Source organism: Sparus aurata, chromosome 5 (assembly GCF_900880675.1).
Source record: "Sparus aurata chromosome 5, fSpaAur1.1, whole genome shotgun sequence".
NCBI classification, from domain to species: Eukaryota; Metazoa; Chordata; class Actinopteri; order Spariformes; family Sparidae; genus Sparus; species Sparus aurata.
In genome coordinates this window covers 8,669,013-8,684,916 of record NC_044191.1, presented here as the reverse complement: position 1 = coordinate 8,684,916, position 15,904 = coordinate 8,669,013, and the positions used below count along the sequence as shown (strand labels likewise).

The window sequence follows — 15,904 nt, the reverse complement described above, 5'->3', positions numbered from 1 at the left end:
TCGCGCCGTCGCACACACATGACGTCACGGATTTATATACACAGGTCGCACGGAAATTAGGTCACAATAGCGTCGCGGCAGCACGCAGCTTCGCCATTTTCGCAGCTCTTTGTGCGCCACTATTTGCTCCTTTTATCGAGCTATACACAAACCAGGGTTTTAATCAAATTGCGAAAAATGCAAGGAAACAGAGGCCCCCAGCAGAATCATGGCCCAAACCGCCAGGGAGAGCAGAGAAGACCCGGAGGGAACACGAACGGGCAGCAGCCTGATCCCAGCGAACATATTAGCCCCAATGAGGCCTTAACCCTGGACCTGCAGAGCTTCAGGAAGCCCGGGGAGAAAACCTTCACTCAGCGCAGCCGGCTGTTTGTAGGTAACCTTCCCACCGGAGTCACTGAGGAGGAACTCGAGAAGCTATTCGCCAAGTACGGCAAGGCCAATGAGATCTTTATTAACAAGGAAAGGGGCTTCGGCTTCATCCGGCTGGAGACCAGGATCATTGCAGAGATTGCCAGAGCCGAGCTGGATGATACTCCGTTCAGAGGAAGGCCCATCCGGGTGAGATTTGCCACACACGGCGCTGCTTTAAGTGTGAAAAATCTGCCAGAGTTTGTGTCCAACGAGCTGCTGGAAGAAGCTTTCGCGGTGTTTGGTCAGATAGAGAGAGCTGTGGTCATAGTGGATGACCGAGGGAGGCCCACGGGGAAGGGGATAGTGGAGTACACCTCGAAGCCAGCTGCAAGAAAGGCTTTGGATAAGTGTGGTGATGGTGCTTATCTTCTCACAGCTTTCCCCCGACCTATCACAGTGGAACCTATGGACCAGTTGGATGAGGAGGAGGGACTGTCAGAAAAGATCATAAACAAAAACCAGCAGTATCACAAAGAGCGCGAGCAGCCTCCACGATTCGCTCAGCCGGGCTCCTTCGAGTACGAGTATGCCATGCGTTGGAAGGCCCTGATGGAGATGGAGAAGCAGCAGTACGAAATGGTGGACCGCAACATGAAGGAGGCTCAGGAGAAGCTGGAGGCTGAGATGGAGGCGGCCAGGCACGAGCATCAGGTGATGCTGATGAGGCAGGACCTGCTGAGGCGCCAGGAGGAGCTGCGGAGGATGGAGGAGCTCCACAGTCAGGAGGTGCAGAAGAGGAAACAGGCCGAGCTCCGGCAGGAGGAGGAACGCCGGAGGAGAGAGGAGGAGATGAGGATGCGCAACGAAGAGATGATGAAGAGGCAGCAGGAGGGCTTCAGGGGCAACTTCAATGAAAACAGGGAGCAAGATATAAGGATGCATATGGGCAATCATGGGATGGCCATGAACAGATCCTCGCTGGGTGGCAATTCCGGTCCTGCTGGTGGTGCTGCCGGCATGGCTGCTGAGAATACTCCAATGATGTCCGGGCCAGGGAACAACAACAACATGCCCGGAGGAGGCCAGGGTGGCTTCCCCAGAGGCCTCCCCGGGCCTGGAGACTATGGACCTAACAAACAGCGCAGATTTTGAATGATATGTCTACTCCTCCCCTTTTCATACTGTATTTTAAAGTTCACGTAGTCGGTTACTTTTTGAACTTTGACAACTGTTGCATGTTAATTTTTTTACTTTTGTGTTACGTTTTAGAACTAAACTGTCCTAACTCTCCAAATGAGCCATGCATTTTGCTTTATTTTTCACCTTTAATGTATTTTTCATAGGGATAGGAAATGTTTTTGTCCTGGATATGTTGACTTTTCTGGAATAAATTCATGATTCCCTAAGATTCCTGTTTGCCATGTAAGATTTCTCCATTAAGGTCAGGGTTTAATCACAAAATTGACGGGATGAAGACACATTTTTCTTAGGGCTGTAACTAAGGATTATTTTCTGAATGATTAGTTGATTAGTTGTATGGTATGAAAAATGTCAGAAACAGTGAAAAAACCCCAATTTGATGCCTCAAATGTCTTGTTTTGTCCACAACCCAAATATATTCATCTTCAGAGGAGTAAAGAAACCACAAACTATTCACATTTAAGAAGCTGGAATCAGAGTATTTTGACAGTATATTTTATTTCATAAAATCTTCAAACAGATGAATCGATCTGAACCTGGTTGGCAGTTAACCAGTTGAAAACTAATCGATGAACACAGTGTATTTACACTATTATTTAAACAGTGTTGTCAGAAAACCACAATTTCTAACTTGGATACATCATCTTGAAAAATGTTGCCATTCTGTACGAGTTTTGCTAGCATGGTGAAAATTGACCTATTTAGGACTTAAACATTTTAGGTTTCTTTTAACAGATAAATATAACGTGGTCATAGGATGTCTGAGATTCAACCTTTTGCTTTTCTTGGCTGATCACAGAGAAATGTAGAAAGGCTTTAGTATACTGTAGATATCAAAGCAGAAACCTACATTTTTTTCTCTAGATAAAAAAAGAGAGGAAAGAGACCGGGTAAGTGCAGCTGGTGCTGGTGTAGCGATACCGCAGAAAATGAGCAATTCCTCATTTGGGTCTTTGTTCAGTGTGTAATCACTGCTGGTAGAGTATTGATTTTATGAACACTGGGATACTGATTGATCACTGACCTGAAACACATTTCCAAGGCTTGCATATAATGTTACATCAACAACATAAACTCCAGTAAGTCCAGCAGAGGATGGTGCAAAAAGTTAAAGAGCTGCTCAAACTGTAACATAATGTTTCTAAACACAACAATTAACAAAGCTCATCGGTCAGTTTGAATAGAGAAAGATTATGATTTGGATTGACAATACATTTCAGGTTATGTTGGCTGGGTGTCTGCTTGTCCTTGTAATGTCTTAAATACAAGAGATGGACATAGTTATTAGGCCCTTAAAGTCATTTAATAGTCTCAGTATGAATTTGTGAGCTCTTAATTGCCACAAACAAATACAAGTTATCTTTGTCAAAATGGGTCAAGCTTTCCTGCATAAAACATCTCCATTTGTGATGTCACAAATCTGTTCTTTGTCTTTATCACTGTAATAACCATATTCCTACATAAAACCCACCTCTGCATGGGACATATATACTACTTACCTCTAATGCTTGAATAAGATAAAGATGATTTTACTTGAATTTGGTTAGAAATGATCCTGTAGAGGCAGAGTAGAGGGTTTCAGGCACAACGTTGCCTACTTCTAAGGTACATCAATAAGGAAAAAAGACTAATGAGTTCAAAAAGCTTCAGCAACACTTGTAGTATGAAGAACGACTTTATTATTAGACTGAGCTTGTGGCCATCCAGGTCATCATTAAAAAAAATTATGAAAATGGTGTGTGTGCTGATGTTTATGATTGGTTGTGTTTTATATACTTAATTCATTTTCATTCCTACCTTAAGTAAATACTGCTTGTAATTTGTTTCATAATGCCCCGAGGAAGGACAGAAGCGAAACACATCGGTCTAATAAAGTAGTTCCATAACCTGGAAGTGTTGCGGGAGCTTTTTGACCTCGTTAGACGTTATTTTGAAATTGTGCTTAAAAGCTTCTAGTTTAATGCAACAGCAATATTATTCCGAAAACATCTGATATAACAGTGAAATGTTAACACCAGGGAACGTTCTACTGCACAAGGCATTACTTGGAATACTTAAAGTCCATTTTGTTCATTATACTTACATATGTCTACTGAAGCTGTGATTGTAAAAAGTACCCACATTAATACTTAATAGAAGTAAAGCTATCATTTTGAAATATTACTTTGGTGAAAGTGAAAATCGCCCATATGAATAGGGCTTGAGTAAAAGTAGTAAAGTATCTGATATCTGATAAATGCGTATCAAAAGTAGTTTTCTGGCAATAAATGTTCTGCTATCAGAAACACAGCTAAGTAATGATTGGAGTCTGTTTTTTTGTTTGTTTTTTTTTAAATGTGGTTGCTGATAAAATATATTTATTTGAAATGATCATGCAACATGCGATCTGCAAAGTAACTGCTGTATAAAGTTATCCAATAGACTTACTGGAGTAAAAAGCACAATATTTGCCTCCAAATTGTAGCAGAGTGGAAAAGTATAAAAGTGATTAAAAAAAGGAAATCTTGACGTAAAATACAAGCACAGTACTTGATTTTCTGGTGTGAGTCCCTCGTCCTTCCTGTTTATTAAAGAGGGAAAAAAAAGAGAGAAAATGTGTGTTTGAATTAAATCCGCCCAGCTTCCTACTTCCTCCTACTGTCGGTTAACAACACACCTGCGTTTCCTTGAAATCATTAGCCAGCGTTTCATGTGAGGCATGCAGGAGTCACAGCCCTCAGTGTCACTTCAGACTGTGTGGGCACTGTGTTTGGACTGTGCTTCATTCCTCATTCAGCGTTCACTGCGTCAGGTTCATATTTGATTAGATGAGTCATGAGACGTCTGGTCAGGCAGGCAGTGTCTGACCCAGCGAGTCAGCCGTTATTCAAAAAAAAAAAAGAAAAGAAAAAAGCAGCAGGTATAATTTATAACATTAATTATGGCTCTGTTGTAATGGGTCTCAATAACTATATAGTGGTACAGTCTAATAATCTAGCAGAGCCATAATTAATATTCATTCCTCCTGTGCTTTTCCTGCCCTGACCTGTAAAGATAACATGATATGAAAGAGTCCTGCTGAGATGAATGCTGGCTGACTGGAGACGTCAACCAGTCCTTTAACACTGATGTATCACAGCAGGGTAAACACAGCTTATCAAACAATAACAAAGTTCAATTTAGGTATTCACGTCAAAACAGGCGTTGACAATGATAATCCCAACATGCAGTATGTGTGTGTCTACTTAAGGGTTGAGCTCCCAACACGGAATGGGACACTTCATCCTTCGGTTTATCACAAACGTTCAATATCGAACATCTGGAGATACGTGGTTTTCACCGGATGGGGGTGTGTGAAGAATTGTAATCTGAATAGTAACTAAAGATGCCAGACAACTATAGTGGATTTAAAAGAGCAATATCTGCCTCTGAGATACACTGTAAAAATCAAGTAAGAGAGGTAAACACATTCTTTACTCAGGTAGAGGTACTGATTCAACCTCTTCACCCAGGTGAAAGTCATAAAGTACAGGCTGAAATGTACTCAAACTGTAAAAGTCAATAGTATCCCTCTGAGGGATATTTCTGTCTGCCATTTCTGGTCAAAGCTAACTGGACCTCACTTCATATTATTATAATTCAAAGACTATTAAACTTAAAGGTAGACTCAGTAGCAACAGCAACTGAGAAAATAAGATTATCCAGGCAGAGGGCATGCAAGCTGAAGCCTAAGGAGTAGAAAGTACAGATTTTTGTGCTCAAATGTAGTGAGAAGTCGAAAGTTGTCAGAAAAAAACACACTCCAGTCGAGTACCGATACCTAAAAAAGTACAGTAACAAAGTTTTTACTTCCTCACTTCCCACCTCTGCAAGTAGGGACAAATACCTCAAATTTGTAGTTAAGTAGCCTACAGTACTTGAGTAAATGTATTTTTGCTGCATTCTACCACTGACGGTGAGATAGACTCTCATGTTGGGTCCTGTGTTCAAACTTTAAAGGGACAAAGTTCATCCATCTCAGCGGTGTATTAAGAGTTTTTACATGCTGTTTTCAGCTTGCTGCTGATTTCAGTATACCGCTCCATGCCATGTCAACAATCTGTAACGCACATCACGCTGCGGTGTTTGAGTTTCATGTGGAGATCGTTCATCTAGATGAAACCCAAACAGAAACGCAAAGTCTGGTTCGTAGACGAGTGCCGTGCTGATGAAAGAAGACTGACTGAAACTGTTCAGGCTTGCATAATAGCCACACAGCAGCGTACATGTGCCAGACCAGGGAGGTGAAAAGAGCCGAGGTTATCTGATCACACTGGGTGTTGTTGTGGAGGAGGATCAGCAGTTTTTTAGCAGTAAAAAACCAAACATCGATAGAAAAAGTTAAAGATTAAAGTCAGGGAAGTGACAGTGGTAAGTGGTAGATGAGAGAATGAAAACACGTTAACCCCCCTGCTAAACTCCCCAAATGTCAGCAAGTCCAGCTGTACGGTGATTTTTCACCCTCATTGATAAAAGAGACTATCTGATGGTAATTGCAGATATCGAGGATTATCCTATCTCCATCACGCAAACCTTTTATTATCTTCTAAGACAGTTTGCAGCTGATAGCCAAGAACGTTCTGCGGAAACTACCCTTGTCCTGTATCTACCTGTATCGGAGTCCAACACGCCGAGATTATCAGCTTTTTCCACTGTCAAGGCAGGACAATAAGAGCATCATAAATAATAACTGATAAGGACTCGATCGTAAAGAGGGGAAGAGTGTGTTACTGTAAGGTGAGATCTGTGAGGTATGCGAGAAAAAGAATTTAGATGATTTTTAGACACACTGTACTGTGGAAGGCAGATGGAGAGAGATTCTCTACAGCTCTCTGTGTAAGATTTGTCTTTTTATATTGAAAAACTTGAAACAGAGACTTTTGAGCCCGCCGCCTGGAAAAGCTCAGTGATTCAGTCATTGTTAGTCACGAATTATGATTTATATTTTCACATTCTGTATTTGCATAATTATATAACAGCATGGACAAGCCTGCATGATCAGACTCAGTGAATCAGACCCTGCAGTATTCTTTGAAATTGCAGGATTTTTAAAATACATTTATAATTTAAAGATTCATTTTAAGTATAATCTCTATAGTAATCATTGCCTGTGTGTGAATCTTTTGTATCTGCATGTTACCAAAACATGCAGATACAAAGGAAGATGTTGGTGCACATAACACATTTTCTGTCTCAATTTAAGTACAATTATTGAGAAAAATAAGCATTGAAATAAAGATAAAATGCATTTTTACTGACAAACAAAGAAGTATTATCAGCCTGGGGTACTAACTTGTATGAAAAGCAAGAAAAAATTGTGAAAAATGGTCCCTTTTCCCCTCCAGTGTTAAAGTCAACAGTGCGTGTGTGTGGGCGTGCAGGTGTGCAAGTGCGTATTACTAGTAATGGTCATTTTAGCTGTTTTAAGTATCTGCATGGCTACCACTTGCTCCCAGTATGTCCACTCCTGAATTCTCTCCCTCAGATAATTCATATTTAGTCTGTGTCCTCTCATTAAGGACCGACTGGGTAGTAATTTTCATTCCTTGGTGTGTTTTTAAAAAAAAAAAAAACATACGGTGCATCACCAACAAAATGTTTATATTGTATGCTAAGATTGCTTAAATGTGACCTACACAAAAGGTTTCATTTACATTATTTATAAGGAAATAACACAAACTCAGATGTATCTATTTGATGAATGACTTTCCATTACTGAATAAACCAGCTGCCCACAGAGAGACACTGAGGCTAGAAAGATGGCTACTTTAAAGGATCCTGCAAATTGAAGCAAAACTAAAGCAGCATGTCCTCTGAGAAAGCTTGTTTACTCAATCTATTCAGTCAAGAAAAGAAATCAATAAAGATTTTCCTCTACTAAAAGTCTCTCTGGTGCCTGATGTAAAAACTGTTCTCAAAAACATGCTCCAGGTGGCAAAGCTTTACATGAATATTTCATGTTATTTGTGAGTCTTCTGTGCATTCTTGAATATGTGACGCTTAATGTAATACTGCTTGTCAAGCCTTTACTACTACACTGAAGTTAAAAATGTAGCGGCACACATTCGGATCTGTCAAGAAGCTTTTGATTTTCCACGTAACAGGAAATAAAGATTCTTCAAAAGCCAAATGCAATCCAAGCACTGCAAAAACAAGCTCAATTGTCAACTACAGATTGTTATTGATTTTTCGGGCTTAATGTTTGTAGAAATAATCTATCAACTGGCAGAGATCCATGGCAGAGATAATCATCATCATCTTGTCCTTGGGAAGTTCAGAGTGTGCTGGCACCCGTTCTTTATGAGTGTTACAACACAGTTCGGAATAAACAAGTCATAAGTGAATGAAGGATGGAAATACATTTTATTCACTAAAGAAGGAGCTACAAACACAACATGAGTTTAGCGCTGCACAGCCACTAATTCATATTGCAACCTGATTAAAGTAGATAAACAAGATACTTATACTGATAAATGACTGGCGAGATTTGAGTAGCTGTTTTTGGTGTGCTCATGTGTGGTCGTGACTTGTCAGCATACGAAGATCAGGGAACATCCCCATAACTGCTCCATTTCTCCTTATCTGTTCACGCATAATTGAAATGCTTCTGCACCTTTGCCCTGATAGCCTCGGTTGAAAGTTTTATCTCAAGATATCAAGATTATTTATTTGTCCTTATACGACACTACGCAAAAAATAGAGCATATATGCAGATCGTTACATTTAGAATAGCATTCAAAGTCTACAATGATACAAATAATGCAGCTTTCAAGTGGGTATTAAATAGTCTCAGTTTAATACAGAGATTACTTACTTATATATGATCTACATTAGAAAAGGAGACAATCATTTATGGCAGAGTGCTGAGGAGGAATTGAAGGGTCTTACAACCTGAGGAAAGCAGGGGCTAACTTGACTTTGTTTCACCATCATCATCTCTTGTCTAAAGGGGCCCCCAGAATAAGAAGAAAACAACATTTCTTGCAGAAGCTTCAACTGAAAGATGATTTTATTCTAGGATGTAGTCCTGGTATGGTGGCCTGCCACTGTCTTCAGGTAGGTAATGGGTTTGATTTACAACTGACTTTAGATTTGTCTTTTTATACTGATCATGAGAAGCACTGTAGAAAATCATAGTGATTTATAAGTTGTTTGTCACCAACTCTTCCTTATTTAGAGCCTTCTTTCACATGTGCACAAATCTGGCACAACCCAGTGTGGGATAACTCAGAGTTTGCTGGCCCTGCGCAAGAGAAAGTTTCGCCCTGAGTTTTCATGGTAAACCTTTGAAAATCAATTGGACCAGGGGCTAAAAGATGCCAATGTGAAACAGGGCTTAAGTAAACAGAGTAGTCACATGTGATGGCAGAAAGTTCAAGCTTGTCACCAGTTCCAACAGTCTTAGCAGAAATGCAGTGTGAACTGTATGGCTCTGGGCTGAGGCTAACCCTGGGTTAACACTTTGTGTGTGTGTGTGTGTGTGTGTGTGTGTGTGTGTGTGTGTGTGTGTGTGTGTGTGTGTGAGTGTGTGTGGGTGGGTATGTGTGTGTGAAAAGGGGCTAAGTTATCCCAGGACTAGCTCTTAACTGGGGCAGAGGATATCCCTGGGTGCAGTGTGAAAACTCCTGAATACTCACACGGTCAAAACAATACCAGCCTGCTGTTCTGGCTGCAACATGCATGGAATGCAATACTTGTGTTAAATAGACAGTCTCACAAACCAACACAAACAAGTGTAATATGTATTCTAATGTTGCTGGTCGTGTTTTATGAACCCATCAGTTTAAATAAAAATATGGTGCTGGAGGAGAACATTTTCCAGAAGGTAGAAACATTTGAAAAAAGAATTAAAACTGCACTGATTATAGCATCTGTCATGTCCATTATCCTTAATTTGGTAAGGCTTACAAGACTATACGGTACATTTCTTTTCTTTTCTTTTCTTTTGCGTAAATTAGCATCTTGCTATAAACACTAAATGCAGTGCATCTGGTGCTTGTCCGTGTTCTGCATGGTTGTATGTTGCAGCACTGATGTTAATGTTATGAATGTTTAATAAATACGTTACCATTTGCTTTGAATACACAGCAGCATAACAGTTTTTGGTGTGCTCTCCAAGTTACAAAATTTGAGACGTTGCCGTGACTTATCAGCATGCCAAAGAACAAAGAACAGCAGCATATCTGTCAGGCCAGATAAGACAGGTGTGACATCACAGGAGTGGTGACGCTGGGCATGTCATGCTTTTTGTTCTCTCCCCAACCCTACCACTGACAGACAGACAGACAGACAGACAAACAGATGATAGGAGAGGAGACCTCAGACCCCACAGAGCACCTCTCACTGTCTTTCTTTGTCTAATGTATCTACAAATAGGGTGGCAGTGATTAACAGACACTCCGTTTTAGTCTACCCGGGGACCCTGAAACTTCTGTTGCTGACAGACTCTCAGGAATCATGGTCCGTGTCGCAGCTCTGATTACTTTTCTGGCATGTGTGGTAAGTTGGTCTTGGAATTTTTCTTTTTTAGGGAAACTGTAATCCACCTACTGGGCAAGCACCTAGTGACATATAATAAAAGGCATGATGTAAAATGTAAAATACATTTGAAGACGTGGAAGGAATCCTGATTTATGTGACAATACATGCCAAATAAATGGTCATTTTGCTCTAAAAAAATATTGCAAAATATTGAAATAATTACACTTTCCATTTTTTTTGCAACAGCATAATAACCTCACATTGCTTTATTCTCAGACTCCACTTCTATTCAAAACTACACATTTTTACAAGGATATGATCTGTGACCAGGATTGAAAAGTATGGGAAGACACTGAATTGCTTCAGTACAAAATGAAAGTAAAACAGTAGAGAGAAATCTACTATAGTACATTTTGAACAACGAGTTTAAACTACTTTCTAAAGAAACATCAAACTGACAATGTGCACGTGATACATAACAAATAAATGTAATATAATACAAAAAAGTGACCACTTGTTCACAGGTCATGCCTGAAGCAGAAATAATAAAAGTGAAAAATGAAATTCCCCACTATTCATTAGAAAGCTCAAGTAACGTCAGCTTTGAATTACAGTAGAGAGGCAACAGTAAAATAAAATAAATCTTTCTTTTATGACCTCAAATTGCTTTATAGTTTTAGTTGTAAACAACACAAGCATTGAAAAGAAAAAAAGTAATTTCACCAATCGAATCACGTTATAAATGAATGTCATTGAACTATCAGCAGGCTACTGAACAACGTAATTAAACTTCTTGCTTAATTACATGTAGTACACTTTTCCCCGACACTGTTTAACTGTAAATACAGAGCCAGGTGTTTGTAATGACAAAAGGACCATAAATAACATGGGGAAAATTAAATGAGTTCTTTGTCACAAGATTAGAGAAGTGCTTTGTAGGCAGTAAGTCACTTAGATAAATTAGATCCTGAGATCAAACATCTTCTGTGGTTGGAAGTTGAACTGTATAGAAGATGTTGAATGTCGAAATTAAAACAAATCAAACCAAGAAGCAGAGAAATACAGCACACATTGAAATGTGTTGAACGTTTTCCTGTACTTGTGTATTGGGTTTGTTCAATCTGTGTTTAATTTGGCTTTTAACATTTTTCCAGACATCTTCATTTTCAAATTATATAATAACAGTTATATTCATATTAGATAATCTGATGTAAACTAGTTGTACTCTTTAAAAGATGGCATTTTTTAACATGACTTTCATCTCAATAAGTGTGAGAAAATGTACAATCGCGTCTGTTTTGTTACTGTCGTTGGTTTTGGTTGATGATCTCTTAAGAGCACTGAATGAATTAATGCATTCTGTAACATACTTATACCTAACTTGAATATAACTAATAATAAAATGAATTACATTTGATGAAGCACATGTTCCAAGAGTCTACATTTTGTATATATTAAAGAACAACAGTTCAATTTATACAAAGAGTTTGAAGAAAGATAGAATCATGTAAATTAATAAAGTAAAGATAAAAAATTTAAAGGGCTTTGGAAAATACAAATGAACAGGAAAGGTCTAATAGTGAGCGTCACATGAGTAATTTATTGTACATTTTACTCACGCCTTGGCAAAAATGTACGAGTTAATTTAATATTAAAATAATGTATCGATTTGTACTGATTTCTGATTGTGAGCATATTCAAAGTTGAACATATTTGAACATGTTCCATTTAATGTGTCTTGTAACCTGCAAGGTGTTGTTAATCAGCTGACATGGGAGGACACAGTTCACTCTTTAGGTCAATATGACCCTGTAATGACATTGTAAATGATAAATTATTGCTACATGCAGCGTTTTAAAATTATATTCCCCGAAACTTTTTATTTAAAGTATTTATTATGGTTTATGATGTTTCACGTTTTCAGAATGAAATAAAGTGACTGTTGGAGGAAGTAGTGAGATCCTTAACTTGTGTCAGAGTATCAATAACACCGCGTAACGATACCCTGTTAAGTAGAATTTCTACACTGAGAAAGTTGTTAAGTAAAGGCAGGTATAATCAGAAAAATTTTTGTTTAAGTGTTAAAAGTAAAAGTATCTTAATCTTAATTAATTCTAATAGCAACCATTAGAGTGCATACCTCTGCCATGGCCCAGCAGTCCCCTTTGTCTCAATCATCCCCTTATCTGGATCAGCACCAAAAGTTAATGCTGTCTATTCCAGGCTCTGACCCATCCTCCATCCAAATGTCGTGGAACAGTAGTTTTTGTGTTATTCAGCTCACAAGCCAACTATAAAACAAACAGACACGGGTGAAAAGACAATCTCTGAAGTAACTAGTAACTTAAGCTGTCAGATAAATGAAGTGGAGTAAAAATGCAATATTTTAGAAAGGACCAAGAAAAGATGAGAGTAAATGAGTAAATTAAAAGTACCTGAAATAAACACTGTATTTGATCCAAACGACATGCAATTGTAAAACTTTTTGAGTTCGACATGAAATGCGCTTGAGTAGAAACTGTTTCCTCCTCTGTTCTGGTTGTCACAAGTGTGCTTTCTTCTTCACTTCCATGCAGGTGCTGTCCGAGGCCCAACATGAGCCAGGCTTCTGTGCTTTCTACGAGCAGTGTGGTTTCAACCCTTTGGTAGATGACTCGACTGCCCTCATTCCTCCCATCGTCCCCTGTCTCAACTACAGTCCAGCCCGTCACCTCACAGGAGCCCACTACCTCAAACTCAAACGGGTGAGTGGGTGCTGCCGAGTGTTTGAGTGAAGTAGAGGACAGAATAAAGTCTCTTCTTAAGTATTAAGTGTATTCTATTTGACGACCTGGGAATAAGACTCAACAATCAACTATCTTTACCAGAACTGCCTTCCCCTTCTTGAAGTTATTATCATTATTAATGCAAAATCAAACCTGTTCTTGCCGCAGGTCTGTCCCATGCTGGACAATGGAGAGACAAACACGTTCGCCTGTTGCTCCATCCGACAGCTGAACTCCCTGGATAATATGCTGCGCTTGTTTAAGGTCATACTGCTCCGCTGTCCCTCCTGCGCTGACAACTTTGCCCACCTGCACTGCATCAACACCTGCAGCCCCAACCAGACCCAAACAGTAGAAGTTACAAAGGTCATGAACATCACCACCTTTCAGAACACGATGGACACAGCCGTAGTAGCTTACAAGGCATTCATCAGCACCACCTTCGCCGACAGCGCCTTCGGGTCCTGTAAGAATGTCAGGATCCCGGCCACAGGGGGCTTCGCCATCGGCACCATGTGTGGCCCGTATGGCGCCACACAGTGCACCCCTCAGTACTGGTATGACTTTCAGGGAGACTCCAGTAATGGCCTTGCTCCGCTGGACATCGACTTCAAACTGATCAACGAGGGAAACACCACTGGACTACCAGCGGGTGTGGTTCCCTACAATGGACGTGCTCTTAAGTGTAACGAGACCACACCGACCGGAGGAGAGGCCTGCTCCTGCCAGGACTGCACAGAGTCATGTCAGATGATACAAATTTCCCCAACCACGAGCCCCTTCACACTGCTGGTGGCGGACGGTTACCTCGTGGTTTCTATCATCTTATTCTGTCTCCTGACTAACTGAGGCTAGAAAGATGGCTACGTTAAAGGATCCTGCAAATTGAAGCAAAACTAAAGCAGCATGTCCTCTGAGAAAGCTTGTTTACTCAATCTATTCAGTCAAGAAAAGAAATCAATAAAGATTTTCCTCTTCTCATAAAAGTCTCTTTGGTGCCTGATGTAAAAACTGTTCTCAAAAACATGCTCCAGGTGGCAAAGCTTTACATGAATATTTCATGTTATTTGTGAGTCTTCTGTGCATTCTTGAATATGTGACGCTTAATGTAATACTGCTTGTCAAGCCTTTACTACTACACTGAAGTTAAAAATGTAGCGGCACACATTCAGATCTGTCAAGAAGCTTTTGATTTTCCACGTAACAGGAAATAAAGATTCTTCAAAAGCCAAATGCAATCCAAGCACTGCAAAAACAAGCTCAATTGTCAACTACAGATTGTTATTGATTTTTCGGGCTTAATGTTTGTAGAAATAATCTATCAACTGGCAGAGATCCATGGCAGAGATAATCATCATCATCTTGTCCTTGGGCAGTTCAGAGTGTGCTGGCACCCGTTCTTTATGAGTGTTACACAACACAGTTCGGAATAAACAAGTCATAAGTGAATGAAGGATGGAAATACATTTTATTCACCAAAGAAGGAGCTACAAACACAACATGAGTTTAGCGCTGCACAGCCACTAATTCATATTGCAACCTGATTAAAGTAGATAAACAAGATACTTATACTGATAAATGACTGGCGAGATTTGAGTAGCTGTTTTTGGTGTGCTCATGTGTGGTCGTGACTTGTCAGCATACGAAGATCAGGGAACATCCCCATAACTGCTCCATTTCTCCTTGTCTGTTCACGCATAATTGAAATGCTTCTGCACCTTTGCCCTGATAGCCTCGGTTGAAAGTTTTATCTCAAGATATCAAGATTATTTATTTGTCCTTATACGACACTACGCAAAAAATAGAGCATATATGCAGATCGTTACATTTAGAATAGCATTCAAAGTCTACAATGATACAAATAATGCAGCTTTCAAGTGGGTATTAAATAGTCTCAGTTTAATACAGAGATTACTTATATATGATCTACATTAGAAAAGGAGACAATCATTTATGGCAGAGTGCTGAGGAGGAATGGAAGGGTCTTACAACCTGAGGAAAGCAGGGGCTAACTTGACTTTGTTTCACCATCATCATCTCTTGTCTAAAGGGCCCCCAGAATAAGAAGAAAACAACATTTCAAGTACAATCTAAACAAATAAATGTACAATCTAAACAAATAAATCAATAAATCAATAAACAAAAAGAACAGCAACAACAACAACAACAGATAAGACGATACAAAAAAGGGGGTGGGGGGGCCTTTTCACTACCGCCTCGCCTGTCTCCCGCTGGGGCTGCCAACTGGGCTACTGGGAGCCGGCTAGGGGGCCCCCTCACTTGCCTTCCTGATACCCCGGTCCAGCTTCGCCCTTCTCTGCAATATATAACCATCAACATAATATAATTTGTTTATTATAATCCCAACTTAACTTATTGATCTATTCTTCTTTTTTTTTTTTTTTTTTTTTTTTTTTTTTCCCTTCAGTTTCACTTTCCTTCTCTTTTCTTATTTATACTTTATTTTAGGGCTGTCAAAGTTAACGCGTTAATAACGCGTTAATAGCGTTAATAACGCGTTAACGCAACATCCTCTTAACGCCGTTAATTTTTTTAACGCGCGATTAACGCTCGGTATAAAAAAACAAAAAACAAAACGCGCATTGAAAGATTTACGGCCGTCAGTGGCACCTGTAGTCTTGATCCAGAGGGTGGCAGAAAGGGAATCAGAAGAAGATGCAGCAGGGTTGGCGGTTCGGGAAAAACACGGTGGAAACGATTCATCCAACCAGCACTCACGGATAACTCCTCATCTCTGCTGTCACTCACGGTGGCGGACATTTGTTTCTCCATCGTCCTGATCATTCTGCGGGACACTCTCTCGTGGCGTGCCCGTTTGCTGATAACTCATCCCCGCATGTTTATCTCAGGCTCCTCGCTAGCCTTCTTCCTCCCTCCAGCAGGCAGCCTGGCCCTGCTGCTGTCCTCCTCGGACAGACGCTCAAGCTCCGTTTCTCTCACTCTCTTCTGGTCGACAGAGAAACATCTAGCGGCTGCTTCTCCCGAGTTTTCCTCTGCATATTTTAACAGAAAGTTTGAATTTCAAGTGGTACTTTTTATTGTTTTGCTGCACCGGAGCCATGGTG

At 40.0% G+C, this 15,904-nt stretch overlaps 2 protein-coding genes across 2 annotated transcripts; both read left to right on the top strand.

Moving 5' to 3' along the window:
• Positions 1-44: 44 nt before the first annotated feature.
• nono (non-POU domain containing, octamer-binding) lies at positions 45-1,762 on the top strand. Its single transcript, XM_030416585.1, has one exon. The coding sequence runs from the start codon at positions 178-180 to the stop codon at positions 1,504-1,506; it is 1,329 nt and encodes a 442-aa protein (XP_030272445.1). The 5' UTR covers positions 45-177; the 3' UTR covers positions 1,507-1,762.
• A 7,996-nt stretch (positions 1,763-9,758) lies between these two features.
• LOC115581140 (NPC1-like intracellular cholesterol transporter 1) lies at positions 9,759-14,051 on the top strand. Its single transcript, XM_030416015.1, has 3 exons — positions 9,759-10,071; positions 12,630-12,797; positions 12,987-14,051. The coding sequence occupies exons 1-3, from the start codon at positions 10,030-10,032 to the stop codon at positions 13,665-13,667; spliced, it is 891 nt and encodes a 296-aa protein (XP_030271875.1). The 5' UTR covers positions 9,759-10,029; the 3' UTR covers positions 13,668-14,051.
• The last annotated feature ends 1,853 nt before the right edge of the window (positions 14,052-15,904 follow it).